Source organism: Phyllobates terribilis, unplaced genomic scaffold (genome assembly GCF_046119375.1).
Source record: "Phyllobates terribilis strain yellow unplaced genomic scaffold, ASM4611937v1 Scaffold_4__5_contigs__length_816908805, whole genome shotgun sequence".
NCBI classification, from domain to species: domain Eukaryota; kingdom Metazoa; phylum Chordata; class Amphibia; order Anura; family Dendrobatidae; genus Phyllobates; species Phyllobates terribilis.
In genome coordinates, this window is record NW_027362764.1 from 373,995,205 (window position 1) to 374,022,871 (window position 27,667).

At 44.2% G+C, this 27,667-nt stretch overlaps 1 protein-coding gene across 1 annotated transcript in view; it reads left to right on the forward strand.

Annotated features, from left to right (window-relative positions):
* ZNF830 (zinc finger protein 830) overlaps window positions 1-27,667 on the forward strand; it is a 132,947-nt gene that overhangs the window by 21,780 nt on the left and 83,500 nt on the right. Inside the window, exon 3 of the mRNA XM_073678465.1 lies at window positions 23,990-24,113. Within this exon, the coding sequence (XP_073534566.1) occupies window positions 23,990-24,113 (124 nt within the window). The remainder of the gene's footprint in view (window positions 1-23,989; window positions 24,114-27,667) is intronic.

Genomic DNA, 27,667 nt, shown 5'->3' on the forward strand with positions numbered 1-27,667 from the left:
AGCTGACACCCGGCTCTCACAGCCAGAAGCGCTGTCCACACTGCCCCCGGCTGTTAAACCCCCAAAATGCCACGATCGATCGCAGCATTTAGGAGAGGGAGGGGTCTCTCTCTCCCGGCCGATCGGCGCCTCTGTGACATCATCGCGAGGACCCAATCATTGCCATGGTTACCCTAGGTTGTCATGATGATATCTGGGTAACCAGGCTACAGAAAGCCTGTTAGACCATCCTCAGAGCATGGTCTAAGAAGCTTGTGTTAGTGCAGCACTGACAGGTATAAATCATTGCAATGTTGGTGCATTGCAATGCATTATAACAGCGATCAGAGTGCTAAAAGTTAAAGTCCCATAGAGGGACTAAGTAAGAAAGTAAAAATATATTTTTTTTAAATAAAATTATAACAAAAATAGTATATCCATGAATACGTATTTTTATGCGGGAAAAAAAAGTACACACATTTGCTTTCGCCACTTTCGATACAACCTGACCTATAAAACTGTAGATTAGCTAACCCATTCAGTGAGCACCATAAAAATAAAAAGAGGCAAAAACTATGCTTTTTCATCATGCCGTCGAACAAAAAGTGGGATAAAATGCGATCAAAAAGATGAATGTAAATAAAAATACCTCTGAAAATGTTATCTTGCCCTGCAAAAAACAAGCCGCCGTATAGCTCAATCAGCTGAAAAATAAAAAAGCTATAGCTCTCAGAATAAAGCAATGTAAAAATAATTATTTTTTTCTATAAAATAGTTTTTGTGTAAAAGCGCCAAAACATAAAAAATTATATAAATATGGTATCGCTATAATCGTACAGACCCGAAGAATAAAGCTACCTTATTACTTTTACCAAACGTGGAACTGCATAAAAAAAAACAAAAATACCATTCCTAAGCTGCTTTTTGTTCATCCTGCCTCCCAAAAAAAGGAATAGAAAGCGATCAAAAAACATGTGACCGACAATTGTACTTCAAAAACAAAGCCCTCAAAATCCTTGCTCCAGGAGGCAGATAGCGCTCCGTCCCTCCCGAGTCTCGCCTTGTGGCTAAGCAGTACTCTACAGCCACATATGGGGTATTTCAACGTTTAGCAGAAATTGTGTGCAAAATTTTGTTCCTATTGTTACCCATTTTCCCAGATTTGTGAAAATGTTAAATCAGGGGCTGAAAAAATTTTTTTGTGGTAAAAATTTAATTAGATTTTTTTCACTGCCCAATGGTGTAAAATTCTGTGACACACCTGTGGTGTCAATATGATCACTGCACCCTTAGATGAATTCATTGTGAGATGTAGTTTGTAAAATGGGGTCACTTATGGGGGGCAGGGTTTTGCACATCAGGGGCTCTCCCAGTGGGTCATTGCACCTGCAAGCCATATCAATAAAATCTGCATTTTAATATGGCACTCCTCTTCTGAGCTTTCCAATGTGTCTGAAAAGTATTTCCTAATCACATGTAAGGTATTGGCGCACTCAGGAGAAATTGCACAACAAACTGAGAGGTCCATTTTTTCCTATTAGCCCTTTTAAAAATTTGGGGTTAAAACAACATTTTATTTTATTTATTTTTTTTCTTCCACATTGCTTAATTCATGTGAAGCACCTGGATAAATAAATAAGTAAACTTCTTGGATGTGTTTTCAGCAGTTTGAGGGGTGTAGTCTTTAGAATGGTGTCACTTTTGGGTATTTTATGTCATATAGGCCCCTCAAAGTCAGTTTAAATGTGATGTGGCCCCAAAAAAAATAGTTTTGAAAATTTTGTTTCAGAAATGAGAAATCGCTGGTCAACTTTTCACCCTTCTAACTTCCTAACAAAAAAAACTGTTTAAAAAATTGTGCTGATGTAAAGTAGACATGTGGGAAATGTTATTTAGTAACTTTGTGTATAACATAACTCTAGTTTAGGGGCATAAAAATTGAAAGTTTGAAAATTCCAAAAATTTCCAATTTTTTCACAACTAAACGCAAACAACATTGAATAAATTTTACCACTATCATGACGTACAATATGTCATGAAAAATCAATCTCAGAATCACTGGGATATGTTGAACTGTTCCAGGCTTATTGCCTCATAAAGTGACACTGGTCAGAATTGTAAAATTTGGCCTGGTCAGGAAGGTGAAAACAGGCTCGGGGCTGAAGGTGTTAGCGAGATCTAGCAATTGGAGCGCTTGACATCTCAAAATAAAAAGAACTCCTTTTTTGGGGCCTGAAGTTTGGTTCTACTGGATCTAGTTTTGAAAGCTCTTGAGTGCCCAGGCTCCACCTACGTGTAATTATCAATATCAGTGTAGTGAAAAAAACTCATAAATTTAGTGTAAAAGATGGGAAAAAAAATGCATTTATCATTCGTTTTATTGGGAAGCACAGAGCCATTGGATTGTCTGCTGCCACTTGGAGGCTGACATTGCTATTGCAATTAAATAAAATTGGCCCCTCCCCATCAGACTATACCCTGTCTTCTGGAGCCAGGCTTCCTCAGTTTAGTGTAATGTCAGTTTGGAGGCAAGGTCTGTCTCAGACCTGTCTTAGGTTAGGTGCTAACCACTTTGTTTTTTGTTTTGTTAGCTGGATGTCTCAGGGTAATTGTGTAATTGTGCACTCTGTTTCACACACGTAGCAACGGATAGGCTGTAATTGTTCAGTCCGTATCCTCTCGCGTTGGTGCGGCCGGACCAGAGTGCCTTGACACAGTCAGTGGAGGTCTGTAAGCCAACTAGCTCTTACCGGTGACGCCCCCTCCCCCCCATATAGCCGCATGCATAGAGCAGAAGATAAGAGGATCCGGAGCTTCAGGACAGGTAAGTATATCCATGTCATAAGCCAGTTTTTCCCCCCTCCCCCTCCTTCTCTCTCCCTCCTTTGTGGCCTAGGGTTACGAAGAGCTGTGCAGGAAGCAAGTGCTGCTACTGGGGGTCTTTCTTGTCCAACTGGTCCTTCGGTCTTAGTAGGTTTAGATTGGTGGTGGGCTTGAGTGGGCCATCACAGTAGCAGCTTCTGGATTGTGGTAGCTAGCGGGAGTGCAGTTCTGGCATATGGCACTGCCGTGGGAGCGCTCAGCCATTTTGGGGGCGGGAGATTTAGGCCATTTACTGGGCTGAATGTTTCCAAGCAATTGGCAGCCATTTTTCTCCTGGCCGGGCTTTCAGGCCCATCAGTGGCAATGTCTCAGTGCGCCGGATTCCCACCCCTCTGGCTCTATCTCTTCCTGTCTTCGAATGCGGCACTTTGAAATGGTGTGGGGCGCAGAAGCACCTCGGCATCTTCCTCCTGGTGGCATAGCAAATTGACAGGGGACACAGATTCCTGAATCGTGGATGTGGAAGGCTGTTGGCTCCTGGGAGCTGATTCAAGACACTCTTAACATTTTTTTTGTGTCACTGTTTAGTGAAGTCTTCCATTTTTTATTTGTCTTTTCGCGATCACTCAAAATTGAGTCTAGATAGGACAATTCACGTCCATTAGCGCAGTCTGCACTTGTCATTTATTATGCTTGTGTGACTTGTAATAGTAAGTTTTCCACTGGTCAGCCTGTGGCCTATTGTACCTCCTGTACCACTCCTGCTTCCTTTCTGGTAGCAGCAGAGGGGACCTCTATGACAGCTGAGGAGAATGTGGCCCCCTACTGCCTGGGCTCATGATTTAGCTCCGTCTGTAGCCAAACTAACTAGGGTGTCCAGGGCGGTGGTTACTATTGTGGAACGATTGCTCGTGACTACTGCCACCCTTGGAGCTCCGATCGCCGCTGTGAGTGGGTTGGATCCTCCAGCTACCACTTACCAATATGGCCAGTTACGAAAGCGGTCCAGATGGCTGCGGGATGCTTTTTCGTCCGTGTCACCTTCACATGAAAGGCTCCCAGATTACTTTTCCCCTTCCTAGGGGATTCATTCCCCTCAGCATTCAGAGTTCAGTTCCAGTTCAGAATCCATCCTGGAAAATCCATCCTTTGGGAAAACTAAAGGACATGGTGGATAGTTTGGTGTCGGCAGTGGATGCCTCTCTGGGAGTCACAGCTGTGCGGACCCCTCTCGTAATTAAGCACGTGACTAGATCCTTTTCTAACCATGTGGAGTATACAGAGATGTTGCAAAAAGAACCGTTGCCGTATGGAGGTGTTATATACCTTCCCAGCAGAACTGATGGTTGCTTGGTCTTCTCCGGTGGTAGATACTCCAGTATCTTGCTTATCCAAAGTGACCACTGTGCCTCTTGCTGAGATTGCATCAAGGACCCCTCGGACAGGCTTATAGAGTCTGTGGTGAAGTCTGCTTTTAAGGCAGCAGGTTTTGGCCTTTGTCCAGCCTTTTCTGCTACTTGGGTTTCAAGGCTTTAACAGCATGGGCTAGGCATTTGCGACAAAGTTGGTTGGTTCCCAGGATCTGGGATTAGCCGAGATCACTGATCAAGTTGCACAGTCAGGAAAGTATTTCTATTCATTATCTTTTGATACGGCACGACGTAGTGCTCTGCCCAGGCGGCAAATAATTGTGTCGCAATTCGCCACATGCTGTGGCTCAAGGCTTTGAGGTCGAATTTCATTTCAAAGAAAGCTTTGACGAATCTTCCTTTCCAAGGGTCTCACTTATTTGGGACCAGTCAATAAACCTTTCCTAGGGTCAAATTAGCCCCAGAAAACAAGAATAGATCCATACTATAATAAATTCAAAGAATACAATCTTTATTCAAAAATCCACTTTTAACAGTGACCAAAACATGATCTAGATCAGGGGTCTCAAACTTGGCTGGGTATATGGGCCGCACATGGGAGAAATTTGAATTTGGGGGGCCGCATTCTTTGTTCAATGTGACATTTATAGTGATACCATTTTTTTTGTATACACCTTTTGAACATTTTTGCCGTGTTTATTTTTTTATGGCTTGGGTCGTTATGGATGTGGCGATAATAAACGTGCACCTTTTTTGTGTTTACTTTAGTTTACATATAAAACTGCATTTTTAGTGCTCAATATTTTTTCATGCTTTTATTTATTTATTTTTTTTTAATTTTTACAATTTTGTTTCCCCCAATTTGCCACATACAGTAATATTGTCTTACAATTAGCATCATATAGTAATAATGGCAAACATCCTGTGGCAACGGGCCCCATCCAGATCCCCATCCTGTGGCAACGGGCCCCATCCAGGTCCCCATCCTGTGGCTATGGGCCCCATCCAGGTCCCCATCCTGTGGCTATGGGCCCCCTGTGCTGTTCATCACATACATAAAATAGGGGAAAAAAAGAGGATTCTCACCTGTCCTCCGTTTCCTCGGCGTCCTTCCTGCAGATGTGGCCCGCAGGCACCACAGAGTCCGACCCCTTGATGATCCCGACCTGGTCCAGGAGGATCCACCGACAGCAGCGCTGCATTGCCGCACAGAGACTGTCTCCCAGCACAGCATTTCCAATGCCAGCCGCCGGCCAATCAGAGGCCAGCTGCTGACATCTGCGCATGGCAGTGACGTCCTACTCGCTGCGCCGGCACGCAGATATAAGCTGCTGACCTCTGATTGGCCGGCGGCTGGCATTGGAAATGCTTTGCTTGGAGACGGTCTCTGTGCGGCAATGCAGTGCTGCTGTCTGCGGCTCCTCCTGGACCAAGTCAGGATCATGAAGGGGTCTGTGCCTGCGGGCCGCATAAAGCAGCCTCAGGGGCCGCATGAAGCCCGCGGGCCGCGTGTTTGAGACCCCTGATCTAGATAATATGGAAAAAAAAACAGACAATGCCTCTAGAAGGCACTATGGTAGCATTCAATATGATATCAATCTCAACAAAAAATGCAGAGGAGAAAAAATATATACCCAAGTATATGCAGGGTATCAATATAAATATAGGCTATGAATAGATAATGTTAAATTCCTATCACAATCCAAGGAAATATAATACTATACATAAGTGCATAAAAATGTGGACTCTGTCTACCTACCGTCACATATTGAGAAGCTCTGGAGAGGGACAAAAGCGCACACAAAATAGGGCAATACCGTCTGGCAAGGGGTAGATATAATCAATGGTAGCACTCACCTAAAGCTGTTGTGTGCTGGCACAACACCTATAAATGCATCAAAAGCCGCTGCTGCTGCCCCGTGGCTGGAAGAAATGGTTCTTTCAGAGGTAATGGCAAAAACTGGAAGCTGGCACATTTAGGCGCTCTGTGCTGCAGGAATGAAGAGGCTTGGGATTCCAAGACTGTTTTTCATTAATACCAACGCGTTTCTGCGCCGGCCCTTTTCCTTTCTCAAGGTATAAACCCCCCCCCCCCCCCCCCCAAAAAAAAATTTTTTTTTTGTTTTTTATACCTTGAGAAAGGCAAAGTAACGCATTGGTATTAATAAAAACCGTCTTGGATTCCCAATCCTCTTCATTCCCGCAGCGCAGCCCGCCTAAACAAGCCAGCTTCCAATTTTTACCGTCACATATTGTATCATGTGAAGTAGAAAGTATATCTATAATCCATCTGTATCAGTGGTGACAGTTCACACAAAAACGCACCCAAGTAGATGCAACCTGTATTTACCTACTGGTATTGCACATAGCCTTCTTAAGACAAGTGTCTAGTCGCAATAAGCATACTAGATAAGCTGATGTCTAATCTATAGGGGAGTGCCCGCTATCTTAAAGAGATTTGTTATCTGTAAATGTGAGTACACATGTCCGCAGCAACCTCTCACCCTGACGCGCGTTTTGCCTTGCTTCTTCCGGGGGGGTGTCAGGGTGAGGGTACCGTTGCCTAGATATGTTCAGCTGTGTCCAATTGAAAGGTCGCTTCCCCCGCTACGTCATGCCGCATCGGCACATAGTGCTTCCCGTAAACCTCATTATCAAGTGAGCTTCTTGGATATGCGCCATGACCAGAGTCAGAGTTGGCGCACCCCAGGAAGCTTGTGGGAGCCGCGAACTGCGCGGTCACTTCGTGCAATAACTAAATACAGAGGCCCTAATTTATGATATAATGTAATTTATTGTGGCAAAAAAGGGGATTGTATATTAGGAGCTTAAGTAGTTGACTGCTTTGGACCAAATGGCCTTGAGGCAAACCGTGCCAACTATAAACATATAGAGTATCCTGTACAAAACGCATATATAACAAAAGCTATTGCTTAGAATGTAATACAGTGGATACGGAAAGTATTCAGACCCCTTTAAAATTTTCACTCTGTTTCATTGCAGCCAATTGATAAATTCTAAAAAGTTCATTTTTTTTTCTCATTAAAGTACACTCTGCACCCCATCTTGACTGAAAAAAACAGAAATGTAGAAATTTTTGCAAATTTATTAAAAACGAAAAACTGAAATATCACATGGTCATACATATTCAGACCCTTTGCTCAGACACTCATATTTAAGTCACATGCTGTCCATTTCCTTGGGATCCTCCTTGAGATAGTTCTACTCCTTCATTGGAGTCCAGCTGTGTTTAATTAAACTGATAGGACTTGATTTGGAAAGGCACACACCTTCTATATAAGAGCTCACAGTGAATGTCAGACCAAATGAGAATCATGAGCTCAAATGAACTGCCCAAGGAGCTGTTACTGAGCTCCAAATGGCTGCAATGAAACAAAGAGTGGAGTGAAAAATCTAAAAGGGTCTGAATACTTTCCTTACCCACTGTATATCCTATACAGACCTATCATAATATAATAAAGCTCTATATTTAATCACATTATTCTTTTATATTGGCTAAACTGGATCCTCATCAATGGATTAATCAAAAAGAAGAATGAGTGGAGTCCCATAAAATGGAACGCTTGTTGCATGTGGTAAGTAGTTACATAATTAAATGAACATGATGATCAGTAAATTGCTGCTGCTAATATCAAAATTCAGATTAAATAAACTCAATTATTGTACACAAGTATACAGTGCTAGGTGCAAATAAGGTTCTTATTATTTATTTATTTATGTGGCCTTATATAAACAACTAGCTATTGAGCCCGTTCTACGCCCGGGTGGCGAGCATTTTTATTGGTATGTGGTCTCCCATCCTGGTATTTGTGCTGCCCCCATCCTGGTATTTGTGCTCCCCAATCCTGTTTCTCCATCCTGTTATGTGCTGCCCTCATCCCTATCCTGGTATACATAGCACCACTCACCACTAATCCTGGTATTATGCATGCCCCCCCTCATCCACCAATCCTGGTATGCATGGTACCCCTCTCCCCTCAATCCTGGTATGTGTGGGCCCCCTCATCCCCCAATCCTGGTATGTGTGGGCCCCCTCATCCCCCAATCCTGGTATGTGTGGCCCCTTCATCCCCCAATCCTGGTATGTGTGGCCCCTTCATCCCCCAATCCTGGTATGTGTGGCCCCTTCATCCCCCAATCCTGGTATGTGTGGCCCCCTCATCCCCCAATCCTGGTATGTGTGGCCCCCTCATCCCCCAATCCTGGTATGTGTGGCCCCTTCATCCCTTTCACGCTGCACACACATAAAAAAAAAACAACTTATACTCCCCTTTCTTCCCTGTGCTCCAGCGCTGCGGTATCCTATTCTACTGGAGGCCGGGTTAGGAGTGTGGCGCCGAAGTACGCACGTCCCCATACCGCGCTGTCCGGCGCCATTTTGCTGAAGACACACTGCAAATGTGTCTTCAGTAAAATGGCGCCGGATATAGCTATGCGCCGACTCCGATGCCTTCACTCCTGCCTCGGTCTACGGCGAGAAGAGAGGCACCGTGGCAATGCTCCTCCCGGTCAGGTATGTAAGTATGGCGCCGGAGATCGTGGTATGCGTTCAGTGTCTACGCATACTGCGATCTCCGGCGCCATACACTCCTCTTACCTGTAACGGCTCCATGCGTTCTTCTGTCTGGAGCCAGACTGCGCGTCGCACATGCGCAGTCTATAGAGGCTTCAGACAGAGGGATGCTTGCAGTGTTATATTATAGATAATACCTATGTTTAAAAAGTGAATATTTAAAACTGTATATCCCAATGATAACCCGCATGCTGCGGAAATTTCCGCTGCAGATTATCATTGCTTAAAAATTTGCAGCACAACCAATAAAGGCGCGATTTTGCGGCAAAATCGTGCCCATTGACTTGCATTGAACCACAGCAAACCTGCATGTATAATATCTATACATGTGGATCTGCTGTGGTTCAATGAGCGGATGTTGCCCAGGTCGGGAGAGGAGACTGCTACTCCTCTCATCCTACCGCTGCTCTGGCTGATAACAGTGAGAGCAGTGTGGATGGGAGAAGCAGCAGCCTGCTTCTCCCAGCCCGCGTGCCAGCGCTAGTTAAAAAAAAAAAAAAAAGAATTAAAAAGTATAATATAAAAAAAGATCTTCATACTCGCCTCTCCGGCGGCCCACAGGGTCATCCTGGGCGATGCTGTCCCGTCGGGAGTCCAGCGTACACTGCGGGGCGCGGACTCGTGTGCTTAGAGGACCTGCGATGATGTCACTGATCAGCTGATGGTCACGCGACCATCAGGTGATCAGGGACGTCACCGATCAGCTGATGGTCGCGTAACCATCAGCTGATCAGTACCGCAGCAATCAGCTGATGGTCACGTGACAATCAGCTGATTGCTGAAGCCGGCATTGTTGAGCTTGGGAAAATTTACAAGAATTTTCCAACACTCTCTATCTCAACGGGGCTCTTCAGCTGATCTTCACTGCATGTCAGTGTCCACTGGTGATCTGCAGCCACTGATGCACGCATAGTGCACATGGTATTTCTAGAGATCCCATCTACTATAGCGTAACATCTGGATGCTGCGGGGTTTGACGCTGTATATACACGCAGCGTCAAACCTGCAGCGGCTCCTTATCGTGGCCACGTACCCAAACTCACCTGCAGCATGTCAATTTCTGTCTCGGACATGCTAGTCTCCATTGCAGATTTTGACCGATTGAACGGTCATTATATGCGGTGGATTCACATGTACCGACAACAAAAGTGCGGTATTAAAACACCGCGTTTTGGATGCAACATAAATACGTTGTGTCCAAAGCGCTGTTGAGTGCTGATCGGGGAAGGGTGACATAGCGGCTAACAAAACAGCTGTGAGATGTTAATTATGGTCAGAGAAATGTTTGCCATATGGCACATTCCCTGGCTAAAAAAAACATCTCCCAGCAGTCGCATAAATTACATGAATAGAAATACTAATGAAGATTGGGTGAATGGGACAAGCTGACACCCAGCTCTTTTGTTTGGTGATGTCAAGGTGTCAATCAGACCTTTTCATGACAAAACAAAGTAAAGAAGCCACACAGACACCGTGTAAACACTTTATTTGAAATATAATAGACACATTCTTTAGTCATTTAATTGAACCAATATACTCACCCCAGTTCTTGAGTAATCCAAGGGCTTAAACAATGTCCCACCAACTTTATTTAGCTCCAAAAATCATTCATAGGATTCTCAAAAATGCATTTAAAACCGCATGCTTTTTTTCTGCCAGGGAGAGGCAAAAACGCTCAGGAAATTTCTGCTTCAAATCTGCATCGTGGGCACATACCCTAAAACTTTAGTGATCCTAAAGTACTATGTGTTAATAAAAAAGTGCATAAATGTGCTTACATATACACATAAAAATATGTACATATGTATCCCTATACATGAAATATAGATGATAATTCTAATCTAATAAACTACCCCAACCATCTACCAAAACAATATGATACTCAATACTAAGCTACCTATATTTGAATATACATTATACGCAGACATCAAACTCTCTACCTAATATGGCCTACCACAGTCATGCCAACTAAGTCTCTGAAAAGGATCACCCTTATTAATTAATCATAGAGCCACGAACAAGGGAATCCACACCAATTGGTATACTGCAACATTAATTACTATTAAGTCCTCATATTTTACACAATTAATTTATTTAACTATGTAGAGGCATGGGTATATACAGTTTTAAATATTCTCTTTTTAAACATAGGTATTATTGTTCATATAAGGCCACACAAATAAATAATAAGAACCTTATTTGCACCTAGCACTTTATACTTGTGTATACAATTAATTGAGTTTATTTAATCTGAAATTGATATTAGCAGCAGCAATTTACTGATCATCATCTTCATTTACCGTAATTTTCGGACTATAAGACACACCGGACCATAAGACATACCGTATATTCCGGCGTATAAGACGACTTTTGAAGACTGAAAAATCTTCTGTCTAGTCTGGGGTCGTCTTATACGCCGGTAATGCTTTTGAACTTTCAGAAATTGACATGCGGGGATACTCTGGGGGTGTTAATAAGCTGCCGTGGCCGTATCCCTGCCATGTCGGAGTTAATATAAGGTGGAGGGAGTTAAAATACGGCGGCGGTACGTCCAGACAGTCAGCGCTTCTGTGCTGAAACTGACACATCGCTGCGTATTCCCAGCTCCGGACACAGGGCAGGACTTCTGTGCCGACAGCTTTCACTTGTCACAGAAGCGCTGCGCTGTGTCCGGAGCAGGGAAGTTCGCATCGCTTCTGTGACAATATATAAAAAGCCGGCCGGCAATTCAGCAGCGGCATAAGCCGGCACCCGACAATTTAGAATAGAAAGAATAGAGCATCACACATAGATTAGATAGATAGAAACATGTCAGTCACATATATATGAAGTACAGTGACAGTATTGCTTACTGTACTTGTCATTTAGTGTAAAGGATTTATTAAAACAAATAATAGTGTTTTCATGCACTGTCTCTTTAAAAAAGCCGGCCGGCAATTCAGCATCTGTACCCGACAATTTATAACAGACAGAATAGAGCTTCACACATAGATTAGATAGATAGAAACATGTCAGTCACATATATATGAAGTACAGTGATAGTGTTGGTTACTGTACTTGTCATTTAGTATTAAAATAAAGGATTTATTATTAAAAAAATTGGCGTGGGGTTCCCCTTAATTTTAGGCTCTAGCGGAGGTTAAGCAGACGACTGGGGCAGATGTTTGAAGCCTGGGAAGGGGGTAATACCCACGGAGCTTCCCAGGCTACTAATATCAGCCCCCAGCTGAATACCTAGTCTTTACTAGCTATTAAAATGGGGAACCCCCCCAAAAAAATGACGTGGGGTCCCCCCTAATTTAATAGCTAGCAAAGGCTAGGCAGACAGCTGGGGGCTGATATTAATAGCCCAGGAAGGGAGCCATGAATATTGGCCCCCTCCCAGGCTAGAAACACCAGCCGTCAGCCGCCCCAGAAATGGCGCATCCATAGGATGCGCCAATTCTGGCACTTAGCCTCGCTCTTCCACGCTGCCCTGGTGCGGTGGCAGGGGGTAATAGGGCTGGGGTTGATGTCAGCTTATAATGCCAGCTGACATCAAGCCCAGGTTAGTAATGGAGAGGCGTCTATAAGACACCCCCATTACTAACCCCATAGTCAAAGTTAAAAAAAACACAAACACCCAGAATAAAGTCCTTTAATTGAAATAAAGACACAATTCTTTATTGTTCTAAATTAAACCATACTTACCATCACGCCCATTCCAGCTGAAGCCAACGATCTCCTGCAATAAAAGAAAAATAATAAAGCAACCTCATCCTTACCTTTCCATGGTTCCCAGGACAGCTTCAGCTCTGCTACATCGAGATGACAGGCTGGACCGCAGCAGAACGCTGCCATCCAGCCTCTCATCCCGCAGACACTGAGAAGCGCAGGCATGCTTGCGCTCCTCAGTGTCTGGCTGTGACGGCATCCAGATGAGCCGACAATGAACTCAGCTCACCTCCTGGACGTCCGTCACTGACAGCGTGGGAAACTTCTACTGCGCATGCGGGGAGCAGGAGAATTTTCCCACGCTGTCAGTGACGTGCATGAGGTGAGCCGAGTTCATTGGACATGATCTCGGCTCATCTGGATGCCGTCACAGTCAGACACTGAGGAGCACAAGTATGCCTGCGCTTCTCAGTGTCTGCCGCATGGCAAGCTGGATGGCAGCGTTCTGCTGCGGTCCAGCCTGTCATGTGAATGTAGCAGAGCTGGACCGGTCCTGGGAACCATGGAGAGGTAAGGATGAGGTTGCTTTATTATTTTACTTTTATTGCAGGAGATCGTTGGCTTCAGCTGGAATGGGCGTGATGGTAAGTATGGTTTAATTTAGAACATTAAAAAATTGTGTCTTTATTTCAATTAAAGGACTTTATTCTGGGTGTTGTGTTTTTTTTAATTACTTTACTAGAAATTCATGGCGGTCATGTCTAATATTGGCGTGACCCCATGAATTTCGGGCTTAGGGCCAGCTGATAATGCCAAGCTGGCCCTAACCCCTTTATTACCCAGTGAGCCACCGCACCAGGGCCCTGGATGAGTTGGGTACAGCGCCAGAAGATGGCGCTTCTATGAACGCGCCATTTTCCGGGGTGGCTGCGGACTGCAATTTGCAGCAGGGGGGGCCCAGAAAGCTTGGGCCTCCCTGCGCTGCAGATTCCAGCCCCCAGCTGCCTAGTTGTACCTGGCTGGACACAAAAATAGGGCGAAGCCCCACGTATTTTTTTTTTTTATTATTTCCTGAAATAATTAAAAAAAAAAGGGCTTCCCTATATTGTTGTGTCCGGCCAGGTACAAATAGGCAGCTGGTGGTTGGGGGCAGCCCGTTCCTGCCTGCTGTACCTGGCTGGACACAAAAATATGGCGAAGCCCCACGTCAACATTTTTGGGAAAAATTAATTACAAAATTAATAATTTAGGGACTGCATCTTTATTAACCCCTCAATTGTCATTTAGTGTTAAAATAAAGGATTTTTTAAAAAGAAAATTGGCGTGGGATCCACCATCATTATAGTCTCTAGCGGAGGTTAAGCAGACGGCTGGGGCAGATGTTTGAAGTCTGGGAAGGGGGTAATACCCACGGAGCTTCCCAGGCTACTAATATCAGCCCCCAGCTGAATACCTAGCCTTTACTAGCTATTAGAATGGGGGACCCCCCCAAAAAATGACGTGGGGTCCCCCCTATTTTAATATGTTTATGAGTGACAGTTTTCCTGCTATATACCTGCATGTCATAAGAATTTAAATTAAAAAAGGACCATGTTAAATTCAAATCTGTTTTTTTTTAATTTTTACCGGTGTTTGGTATGCGTTGGAAAAGGGGTAGTCTTATACGGTGAATATATCCTAAACTCTATATTTTAACAGGAAAGTAGGGGGGTCGTCTTATACACCAGGTCGTCTTATACGCCGGAATATACGGTACCTAAATTTTAGAGGAGGGAAAAAAAAATGTAAGCAAAAAATGTGGTCATGATGCACTTTTAAGGGGGAGGGGGTCTTCTGCTGACACTGGTATAGGGGTAATGTCCCCCAATTCTGACTATCCCCCATCCTGGTATATATACCCCCTTCCTTTTATGCGTGGTCCGCATCCCCATCCTGGTATGCCTGGCATCCCTCCATTCTGGTATGCCTGGCATCCCTCCATTCTGGTATGCCTGGCATCCCTCCATCCTGGTATGCATGGCACCCCTCATCCCTATCCTGGTATGCATGGCACCCCTCATCCCTGTCCTGGTATGCATGGCACCCCTCATCCCTGTCCTGGTATGCATGGCACCCCTCATCCCTGTCCTGGTATGCATGGCACCCCTCATCCCTATCCTGGTATGCATGGCACCCCTAATCGCCATCATGCTGCACATAAAAAAAATAAATAAATACTCCTACTCGCCTCTCCTCCAGTGCTGCGTCCTGCCTTCCCTCACTGATCTCTCCATGTGAGCCGCGCATGACGTCACTGCCATGCGCGGCTCACAAGGAGAGATCAGCTGCCGGAAGTCACTGCTCCCCACGCCGGGACTGTGTGCGCGGGGAGCAATCCCTTGACTCTCCTTCATAGCCGGCACACAGCGGAGCCGCGGTGCTGCTCCTGCTGCTGCCGGCTGTCTTGTGTGCCCGCTCATTAAAGGGCATGAATATTCACGCCCACCCCCCCCAAAAAATTCGGACTATAAGACTCACCCCCCCCCCCATTTTCCTCCAAAACTTTGGAGGAAAAGGTGCGTCTTATAGTCCGAAAAATATGGTAATTATGTAACTACTTACCACATGCAACATTTTATGGGACTCCACTCATTCTTCTTTTTGATTAATCCATTGATGAGGATCCAATTTAGCCAATATAATAGAATAATGTGATTAAATATAGAGCTTTATTATATTATGATAAGTCTTTATGGGATATATTACATTCTAAGCAATAGCCTAGATATGGCATTGCTAATATTCATCTTTCTTCTCTTCTTACAGGTATATATTTCTCACTCCTCTACTATGTGTGATCTATTCTGAAAACTGCATTGTACCTCCATGTTCCTTGCAATGCTCTGCAGCTAATCACTGGTATATATTTCTCACTCCTCTACGTTGTTTAATCCATGATACTTTAAGGTCATCACACTTACTTTAACAGTTTATGATCCATGTAGAGTTGCCAGTCTGTTTTTTTTTTTTTTTCTGCAGTTTTATGGTCTCCTGTTGTCTTAAGCTAGTTGATTGATTGCTAACGAGTTAAATCTGTGTAGATCTAAGCAGATACGTCCCTATATATTGAGACATAGTCAAGGGGCAGCATTTATGCGGGGGCATTTATGCATACTTTATCGAAGTGTCATAATTTATCAAAGTGTCTCGGCAGTTAGAAAATGGCAGTTGGACAGGGCAGGAGACAGGTAAGACATGCAAGACAATTAAACAAACTTGCTTCCAGGTCATCTGTTTTGCAAACAGTATTCACCATTTGTATCTGTGCCATTTATATTCTGGCTGCTACAATCATCCACATCCACATTCACCTTTCTCCCACAAATTCTGCACACTTCATCCATATTAACCCCTCACTCCTCTCTTCTCCTATGTACAGCTCTCATGCTCTCTTCACAATGTTATACCACACAGATCCATTCATTCCCACCATACAACACAGGAAACGCTCTCACAAATCACTCAACCATCTGCTCACTCTCGTATCTTCCTTGTCTTAGTCGCATGTGATATTTCTCCTAATCCAGGACCCTCCAGTAATAATAACACTAACTCTTTTCCTGTTACATTCAGTAACCTTGCTAATCTCATTAATATTCCCTGCATATCTTCTGTCTCATTCAACTGTGCCCTTTAGAATGCACGCTCAGCATGTAATAAACTCTCTTGCATCCATGACTTTTTCCTCTCTAATTCCCTCAACCTTCTGGCTCTCACTGAAACCTGGATCCAGCAGTCGGACACCACCGCCGCTGCAGCTCTCTCCTATGGTAGCCTACACTTCTCTCATACTCCGAGACCTGACAGCAGATCAGGTGGAAGTGTTGGTCTGCTTCTTTCAACAAAATGTACTTTTCAGGTTATCCCCTCCTCCCCCAGTACCCTCCCTTATCTTCCCTTATTTTGAGGCCCACACTGTCAGACTCTACCGGCCCTTCTCCCTGCGAGTGGCCGTTGTCTATCGCCCTCCAGGTCCCTCCCGTCAGTTCCTGGATCACTTTGCTGCCTGGCTTCCAAATTTTCTATCCTGCGACATCCCCACGATAATCATGGGAGATTTTAACATCCCAATTGGCGATCCTCTTTCCCCATCTGCCACTCACCTTTTATCACTAACCTCCTCCTTCGGCCTTTCACAGCTTGCTAATTCTCCTACACATGAGGACGAGAACACATTGGACCTGATCTTCTCCCGGCTTTGCTCAGTACATGACTTTACTAACTCCCCTTTCACTGTCTGACCATAATCTTCTTTCATTCTCTGTCAAGAACTGTGACTCTACTCAAGACCTCCCCACTTTCCACACTTATAGAAATATACGCGCCATTATGACCCAGAAATTTATGAAAAAGTTGCAATAATCATTGGCCCCAATCTCCTCCTTCTCGTGTCCCGACTCTGCATTGAAGCATTATAACGAAATAATGCTATGCGCCCTGGATGAAGCCGCACCTCCTACACAAAGAACAATTCGGCATAGATGGCGACAACCCTGGCACACGCCTCAAACACGTCTTCTCCAGCGGTGTTCCAGGTGTGCTGAAAGGCTGTGGAGAAAATCTAATCTGCCCGAAGATTTCCTCCATTATAAATTTTTACTGAAAACATATAACTCTGCGCTTCACCTCTCCAAACAAACCTACTTTAACAACCTCATAATCTCACTTTCCAATAAACCTAAACGACTCTTTAACACGTTTCATTCTCTCCTCAATCAAACAGCACAGGCCCCGATCACCGACCTCAGCGCAGACTATCTGGCCAATTATTTCAAAGAAAAAATTGACCATATCCAACAGGAAATTTTCTCCCAATCCCCAAACGTTATGCATGCTCTCCCCCGCCACATTGTATCTTGCTCACTTTCTGATTTCGAACCAGTCACGGAAGATGAAGTGATCAGGCTCCTTGCATCTTCTCGCACCAACCACCTGCACCAGTGACCCTATTCCCTCACATCTCCTTCAGTCCCTTGCTCCAGCTGTCACCACTCACCTAACTAAAATTTTCAACCTCTCCCTCTCATCTGGTATCTTTCCCTCTTCTTTTAAACATGCCAGCATACATCCATTACTTAAAAAAACATCCCTTTACCAGAACTGCACGGCCAACTACAGACCTGTTTCCAATTTTCCCTTTATCTCTAAACTCCTGGAACGCCTGGTCCATTCCCGTCTAATCCGCTATCTTTCAGACAACGCTCTTCTTGACCCTTTACAATCTGGTTTCCGCTCTTTACAATCTACTGAAACTGCCCTCACTAAAGTCTCTAATGATCTACAAACAGCTAAATCTAATGGTCACTACTCCCTGCTGATTCTCCTGGATCTCTCTGCAGAATTCGACACTGTGTATCATCAGCTCCTCCTCACTATGCTCCGCTCTATTGGCCTCAAGGACACTGTTCTCTCCTGGTTCTCCTCCTATCTCTCTGACTGCTCCTTCTCTGTGTCTTTCGCCGGCTCCTCCTCCTCTCTCCTTCCCCTTACTGTAGGGGTCCCTCAAGGATCAGTCTTAGGCCCCCTTCTTTTCTCCTTATACACCGCTCCCATTGGACAAACAATCAGCGGATTCGGTTTTCAGTACCATCTCTATGCTGATGACACCCAATTATACACCTCTGCTCCGGACATCACCCTTGCATTACTACAAAAGACCAGTGATTGTCATTATGTCCTCCCTCTGTCTAAAACTGAATCTGTCAAAAACTGAACTACTCGTATTTCCTTCCTCCACTAACCTACCTGTGCCCGATATTGCCATTTCCGTTTGTGGCTCAACCATTACTCCCCAGCAACAAGCCCGCTGTCTTGGGGTAATTTTTGACTCAGATCTTTCCTTCACTCCTCACATCAAATCACTCACTCATTCATATCATCTACACCTCAAAAACATCTCAAGAATCAGGACTTTTCTCACCTTTGACTCGGCAAAAACTCTTACTGTAGCTCTTATTCATTCTCGTCTGGACTACTGCAACTCTCTACTTATCGGGCTCCATCTTACTAAACTCTCACCTCTCCAATCCGTCCTTAACGCAACAGCCAGGATCATATTCCTCGCCAACCGCTACACTGATGCCTCTTCCCTGTGCCAGTCAATGCATTGGTTACCCATCCAATATAGAGTTCAATTTAAGCTTAGCACGCTTACCCACAAAGCGCTCCATGCTTCAGTACCCCCCTACATCTCCTCCCTTGTCTCAGTCTACCACCCTACACGTGCCCTCCGTTCTGCCAGTGACTTAAAACTAAAATCCTCCATAATCCGAACTTCCCACTCCCGTCTCCAAGATTTCTCGCGTGCTGCGCCAATTCTTTGGAATGCATTACCCAGGACAGTTCGATTAATTCCCAATACCCACAGTTTCAAGCGGACCCTAAAAACCCATTTCTTTAGACTGGCGTATCGCCTCCACACACTGTGTCCATCCCAGTTGTCCGTCCCAGTTTTCCCCCATATTAAAATCTTCTTCAATTTCAGGTTCATACCAACCATTCACATAATAGCCTCGGTCAGGACTGCAGACATACTGGCAGGCGACCAGTCCATGTATTATTTATCCTATATAGTATATCAAGGCTGCATTATACAATATATGTACATTCTACCTTTTGTGTCTCCCCCATTTCCTCATAGACTGTAAGCTTGCGAGCAGGGCCCTCACTCCTTTCGATATGAGATATGTTTATTCTGTATTGTTTGTATAAGTCCCCCCTAAAATTTGTAAAGTGCTGCGGAATATGTTGGCGTTATAAAAATAAAAATTATTATTATTAATAGCTTTTGTTTTATATGTGTTTCGTACATGATATTCTATACGCTTATAGTTGGCACTGTTTGCCTCATGGCCATTTGGTCCTAAGCACTCGACTACTGAAGCTCCTAATATACAATTCCCTTTTTTGCCACAATAAATTACATTATATCATAAATTAGAGCCTCTGTATATAGTTATTGCACGAAGTGTTCCCGGCTCTCACAAGCTTCATGGGATGCGCCAACTCTGACCGCATGCGTTTCACGCTTGCGGGTCACGGAGCATATCCGGGAATCTCGCTTGATAGTTAGGCTTGGGGGACGCGCTATATGCTGATGCGTCATGACGTAGCAGGGGAAGCGATCTTTCCATTCGTCACAGCTGAATATATCTAGGCAGTGGCACCCTCACCCTGACACGCCCCGGAAGAAGTGAAACACGCGTCGGGGTGAGCGAGTGCTGCGTACATCTGTACTCAAATTTACAGGTAACAAATCTCTACATGATAGCAGGCACTCCCCTATAGATTAGGAATCAGCTTATCTAGTATGCCTATTGTGACTAGACACTTGTCTTAAGAGGGCTATATGCAATACCAGTAGCAGTAGATAAATACAGGTTGCATCTACTTGGGTGCGTTTTTGTGTGAACTCTGTCACCGCTGACACAGATGGATTATAGATATAATTTCTACTTCACATGATACTATATGTGATGGTAGGTAGACTGAGCCTACATTTTTATGCACTTACCGGTATGTATGGTATTATGTTTCCTTGGATTGTGATAGGCATTTAACATTATCTATTCATAGCCTATATTTATATTGATACCCTGCTTATACTTGGATATATGTTTTTTTCTCCTCTGCATTTTTTGTTGAGATTTATATTATCATATTGGATGCTACCATAGTGCCCTCTAGAGGCATTGTCTGTTTTTACCATTTTATCTAGATCATGTTTTGATCACCGTTAAAAGTGGATTTTTGAATAAAGGTTGTATTAATTGAATTTATTATACACTGCTCAAAAAAATAACACATCCTAGATCTGAATGAATAAAATATTCTCATTGAATACTTTATTCTGTACAAAGTTGAATGTGCTGATGACAAAATCACACAAAAATCATCAATGGAAATCAAATTTATTAACCAATGGAGGCCTGGATTTGGAGTCACCCCCCCAAAATTAAAGTGGAAAAACACACTACAAGCTGATCCAACTTTGATGTAATGTCCATAAAACATGTCAAAATGAGTCTCAGTATTGTGTGGCATTGTCCTGCATTAGGACGAACCCAGGGCCAACCGCACCAGCATATGGTCTCACAAGGGGTCTGAGGACCCCTCTGCAAAATGCGCACACACTGCCCCTCTGCAAAATGCGCACACACTGCCCCTCTGCAAAATGCACACGCACACACTGCCCCTCTGCAAAGTGCACACGCACACACACACACACACACACACACACACACACACACACACTGCCCCTCTGCAAAATGCGCAAAACACACGCACACACACACACACACACACACACACCCTCTGGCACCCACTGAGCTAGGCCCTCTGAGTCCTGAGGTGGTAGGAGGGTCTACGTTTGACGGGCGCTCCCCACTTGGGGTTTCTTCTCAGATAGGTGGCAGCCTCCTCCTTTTTCAAGAGGCATGGCTGGTTGCAGTCAGCAATCTTTGGGTCAGAGAGGTCATCTCTTCGGGTTACAGGATAGAGATCCCTGCTCTACCTTCCGATCGCTTATTTTGCTCTCGCCCTCTCGGGTCTCCGAGCTTGAGAGCCTATTTTGACCAGGCAATAACCATCCTGCTTCAAGCCGGGGTTATTGTAAGTGTCCCTACTTCAGAGGGCTTCAAAGGGTTTTATTCAAATCTATTCATTATCCCCAAAAAAGGCGTTTCGGTGGGGCCTTTTTTAGATTTAAGACACCTGAACAGATGGGTTCGGCTTCGTCACTTCAGGATGGTGGCGCTCCGGTCAGTGGTCTCATCCATGGAAACCAGAGTTTCTTTCTTCAGTAGATATTTGAGATTCTTATTTGCATGTGCCAATTTTTCCGGTTGATCGGCGATTTCCTCACGTTATGGTCAATGAGTTCAGGGCTCTCCCTCTGGGCTGGCCACAATGCCCAGAGTATTTACAAAGATCCTGGTCCCGGTTATGGCATTACTACGGTCCAAGGAAATAATGGTTTTCCCCTGTCTGGATGACATTCTTGTCAAAGTGCCATCCTTTGCGAAAAATCTAGAGAGCCTACAGATCGTTCTTCAGACCCTTGAGCGATTCTGTTGGATTGTCAACAGGACAAAGTCTGTTTTAGTTCCAACACAGTGGCTTCTGTTTTTGGGAATGGTGTTTAGACACCGTACAGTCAGTGGTATTTCTTCCTGAGGAGAAGAAATTATCTCTTCAGTCTTCCATCAGGACTTTAAAATGACCGGGCAGACATTTCCTACGTTTTTTGTATGAGGGTCCTGGGAAGGATTGTCACGACGTTCGAGGCGGTACAGTTTGCTCAATTTCATTCAAGGCCTCTACAGAACATGCTTATAGCCTCTTGGGACAGATCAATGCAGTCCCTGGATTGGCCTATTTGTCTTCCCCTTCACTGTCACCAGTCTCTCAGTTGGTGGTTGACGTCACCACTGTTAACTCAAGGTCACTCTTTTTGTCCCCTTCAGTGGCAGGTGCTCACCACAGATGCCAGCCTGTCCAGCTGGGGAGCAATTTTCCGTCACTTTACGGTCCAGGGGGAGCAGCCAAGAGTGCCTGCTCCCAATCAACGTGCTGGAGCTCAGAGGTATCCGTCTGGTTCTTTTACTTTGGCAGCACCTAGTCGAGGGGTTGCCGATCAATCAGACAATGCTACAGCTGTGGCCTATGTCAATCGCCAAGGGGGCACACACAGCCTATCAGCCATGGCAGAAGTTGCAGGAATTCTGAAGTGGGCAGAGGACAAGGTTCCTCTAATCTCTGCAGTTCATATACCTGGGGTATATAACTGGGAGGCAGACTTTTTAAGTCGCTAGCAGCTACCTGCATGAGAGTGGTCTCTTCACCCTGAAGTGTTCAGGCAGATCTGTCGGTGATGAGGTACGCCGGATGTAGTTTTATTGGTGGATATCCCATGGGCTCTTCCATAAAGCTCAGACCTTCCGTCCCAAGGTCCGTTTTTCCTTCCGAATTTACGGGCGCTCAATTTGACAGTGTGGCTGTTGAAGCCGGAATTTTGAGGCCAATAGGTCTGTCTGAATCAGTTATCCAGACTATGATTAGAGCTCGGAAGCCATCTTCATTGCGAGCCTATCATCGCACTTGGAGGACTTATTTTCTTTGGTTTGAGTATACCAATACTTCATCTATCTTTTTTTTTTTTTTACAATCCAGTGCTGCTCTCTTTCTTACTAACCAGATTGGAGGGCTGGCGCTTAACTCCTTCAAGGGTCAGGTGTCCTCCCTGGCTATTCTGATTCAGAGGAATTTAGCATCTTTACCCCAGGTTAAGACTTTTCTACAGGGTGTGGCACCCTATTGGGACCCTTGCGACCTGAATCTTGTGTTGGAGGCTCTTCAGTCTCCACTTTTTGAGCCAATCAGAGAGATCTCTGTACTTTTTCTTTCTTATAAGGTAGCTTTCCTTATAGCCATTACTTCTATTAGCAGGATCTCTGAGCTTGTGGCTGTATCTTGTCGCGCCCCTTACATTATTCTTAATCAGGATAAGGTAGTGTTGAAGCCACTTCCGTCTTTTCTCCCGAAGGTGGTTTTGAGTTTTTACCCTAATGAAGATATTGTTTTACCTTCTTTTTGTCCAGCACCATCTCATCCAAGGGAGAAGGTTCTGCACAGCATGTACGTTGTTAGAGCTGTATTATTTAGCGGCTACTGCTTCTTTTAGGCATTCTGATTCCTTGTTTATTATACCACAGAGCCCTCGTAAGGGTTAAGTCGCTTCTAAAGCAACCATTGCCCGCTGGATCAAGTCTGCTATTGTCCAGGCTTATAACACTAAGGCCCGGGTGGCCCCATTTGGGATTAGGGTGTATTCTGTGCGGGTGGAAGGAGCTTCCTGACCAGTTCGTCATCAGGCATCGGCTTTACCGCTCTGTAAAGCATCTACTTGGGAATCTGTGCACACAAAATCATTTAAAACATGAGTAAAAACTCAGTGAAAACCCTCACTGAGAGCCCATCCACTACAGAAATATAAATATATCCTGCACACACTACAAAAACACATAAATGCATCAAACTCCCATAGATACATCAGATAAATCCCCTGTCAATGTACATAAAGAAGAAGACATGCAAGTCCCCCATATGCCATTGCATTCAATATATACCAATCTAACATGGAAAATACGTAATGTATACGGACAAGGATCGATAGAAAACTTCATTCAAGCACAAGGGCTAATCTGATACTGCAGATCCTAATCTCCTATCCAGCCGTAAACCCCAGAAGGCATAGTAAGTGCAGGAAAAGCACCCCCATATCTCCCAGACTGGCAAAAAAAGCCTGTCCATAATACCAAGCAGCGGGGAGCAAGTGGATGGGCTGTCAACGCCACTTCCGCTTAGGTTGTGGTGGATGACCAGGTTGTAACGGTATGAAATTTAATACTATCCCACCATAGGGACAGCATTAGGATGTCCCGTGGTTCTGTATCCCCCAATAATCTTTTATCAGCTATTTTTTTTTTAAGTAACCGTGTCTATTATAAATCAATTTTTTGTTTTTCTTAAGAAAGTTGCAGATCTTAAAGGAGCCAATGTGAAAGGCAGCCGTCCTTCTGTTTCTACACAGTTGTCGCAAACTACAAAACGAAAAGGTCCAGTTTTGGAAAGCCTGGAGAGTAAGCGTATCAAAGGTAAACTACAAATACTAAGCTGTCACTGTGGCTTTTCGGTAGTTCATTGACAAAGCTTCCTTCTTCCTTGTCAGCACTATGCAAGCCCCGTAATGAATCAGGCGCATCTTAAAAGTGACGTTCGCCTCGCCGTAAATCTTATTCCAGTCAGAAACTGGAGTAAGGTTTGTGGCATAATGTAGACTACTGGTCATTATGAATTAGACGAGCGGGCATCTTCATGCCTAGTTCCACCCATTCTGGCGGAGCTGGCTGATACTGATGTGAAAACGACAAAAGTCTAAAAATGTTTGTGTAACTCCGTGTTGTCCAAACATTTTGCAACTTTTTAAAGCGTTTTACACCAGAAATCTGGTGCAATTGCTTTGATAAATCTGGACCATAGTTTTCTTAGATTGCAGTCAATCTCAAAGGGACCCTGTCACCAGGTTTTCCCAATATAAGGTACAGCCATCACCTTTTAAGGTCTATTTTACAATTTTCTAGAATGATATTATTATTTATTTTTATAGCACCATTGATCCCATGGTGCTGTACATAAGAAGGAGTTACATACTAAATACAAATATAAAATATGGTGAATAAACTAACAATGTTAGACTGGTACAGGGAGAACAGGACCCTGCCCTTGCGGGCTTACATTCTGCAGGATGATGGGGAAGGAGACAGTAGGTGGGGAATGATATTTGTAAGTCCCCAATCCACTCTGCAGATTCCAAAAAATACCTTTTATTAGACCAACATACAGTGCAGTTCCAGTATGATGGGTGTCTCTGGTCTTGATCCAGCACCTCCTCTCTTCCCACAATCTCCGTTGTTCTAATTATTTCATGTGGGGCAGAACAAATTCCTGTATTGTGCATGTGCTGGGAAAGGCCAATGAGTGCCAATAACCCAGAAGTAAAGTCTACCCATGCGCACTGCAATACTTAGCTCTGCCTTGGCGGTTGCGCTGGGGCACAATTGGGAGACACTAGGTGGATGAATTAGGAGGAGTCATCCACATGAAGCAAACTCAACAACGGTGATTGTAGGAAGAGAGGAGGCCCCGGATCAAGACCAGATGCTAATTGGAGCAGACTGTGCCATATGGGGGTATAATAAAAAGTCTATTTTGGGATCTGCAGAGGTGATTGTGGACTGACACTGCGTCCCCAATTATTGTGCAAATGCTATTTTTTTTTATTTTCCTAAATCATGGATGCAAATGAGTCAGTATAATGTTCAAATCATCAACCATTAGACGATGAAGAAGATTTTATTGGACAAACCTCCCAATGATCACAGTATTTTTTTCAAAACTAAACTGCTTTTATCCAAGCTGCAGTTTTCATTTAGTGGTGACGCCAGTGTGTTTTATCACAGGTGTTTGGATCACTGAAATCAATGTCAAAGAGCCCAGAGACACAATACCATCCATCAATTTATTTGAGAAATAAAAAATTACATCTTTATGACACTTAAATCCAATGTGCACAATAGTTTGGAACGCGCCGTACACACAGTCTACTAAAATGCTGTAACAGGGGCTTTAAAGGCCATACTTTATATTGAGAAAACCTGGTGACGAGTTCCATTTAAAGAAGTTAATCACTTTTTCCTACAACTGTTAAGGAAAACTGTAATCAGAATTTTTTTTTCTCTCCATTAACCCCTTTCTGACGTGATCAGTAATAGTACGTCGTACTGACCTGGGCCTATTGGACCAGGTACGTACTATTACGCATCACGGGATCGTGCTCACATACAAACTATGCGGAGTGATCGGAGCCGGGTGTCAGCTGATTGTCACAGCTGACACCCGGTGCTATGTGCCAGGAGCAGTCCTGGCACGTTAACCCCTGAAATGCTGCAATCAAAGTCGATTGCATCTTTCCAGGAGCAAGGGGAGTAAGTACGGCATACTTACCTCTTCTCCGGCATCCCCCGCTGTCTTGGCCGGGCCCCGGTAGTTGCCATGGTGACCCGATGTCGTCATGACGTAGAAACGTAGAAAAACAATATAAATGTGGTACTGCTGTAAACGTACTGACCCGAAGAATAAAGCTACCTTATCAATTTTACCACACACGGAACGGCATAAACAAAAAAAGAAGCAATTCCTTAATTGCTGGCTTTTGTTTATTCTGCCGCCCAAAAATCGGAATAGAAAGCCGTCTAAACACTTACACCGCATGAGGAAAGGCGTAAAAAATTAACTCTGGGGTTAGGGTTGTGCTGGGGTTAGGGTTGTGCTGGGGTTAGGGTTGTGCTGGGGTTGGGATTTTTTCAAAAGTAAAGAAAAAAAAAAAAAAAAAAGATGACGATATGATGACTAGTGTTGAGCGCAAGTGCTTGCTGATTGAGTTTTCATCTGGTGCTCGGGTATACACAGAGTATCACTGGTGCTCGAGTGACATGCTCGAGTCTCCGCCCCATATGTTTCGCGGCTGTTATACAGCAAAAAAAAAAACTGGCGGGGATTGCCTGCCATGCTCAAGCGATCCCAGCATGTTTTTTTTTGGTTGTCTAATAACCGTGAAACATGCGGGGCGGGGACTCGAGCATCCGCGATACTTGGTGCATACCAGAGTACCCAATGCAAACTCAAGTAGCGAGCACTTGCGCTCAAGACTAATGACAACTTATTCATTATGATGGCCTAATGTTATCAAATTCTGTGTCGTACCTCTAGTTTCAAAATGTTCACTATACTCCTTGATAAAATCCTTGAGGGGTCTAGTTTCCAAAATGGAGTAATTTGTCGGGGTTTCCACTGTTTAGACGCATCAGGGGCTCCCCAAACGCGACATGGTGTCTTGCTAATTATTCAAGCAAATTTTACATTCAAAAAGTCAAATGGCGCTCCTTCACTTTCAAACGCCTAAACCGTGGTTTTCTCCCACATATGGGGTATCGGCGTACTCAGGAGAAATTGCACAACAAGTTGCATGGTGCAATTTTGTTACCCATATGACAATGCAAAATTGGGGGCTGAAAAACATTTTTGTGGGAGAAATGTGAAAATTTTATTTTTACGGCTCAATGTTATCAACTTCTGTGAAGCACCTGGGGGTTCAAGGCGTTCAACACACATCTTGATAAGTTCCCTGAGGGGTCTAGTTTCCAAAATGGTGTCACTTGTGGGGAGTTTCCATTGTTTAGGTACATCAAGGGCTCCCCAAACGCAACATGGCGTCCGCTAATTATTCAAACAAATTTTACATTCAAAAAGTCAAATGGCACTCCTTCCCTTCCGTGCCCTGACATGTACCCAAAGAGTGGTTTTCCCCCACATATGGAAATTGCATAACAAATTTTAGGGTCCTTTTTTTCCTGTTACCATTGGGAAAATAAATAAAATTGGGTCTAAAGTAACATTTTTGTGAAAAAAAATAAATGTTCATTTTTTTTCTTCCACGTTCCAAAAAATCCTGTGAAGCACCTGAAGGGTTAATAAAGTTCTTGAATGTGGTTTTGAGCACCTTGAGGGGTGCAGTTTTTAGAATGGTGTCACTTTTGGGTATTTTCTGTCATAAAGGCCCCTCAAAGTCTCTTCAAATGTGATGTGGTCC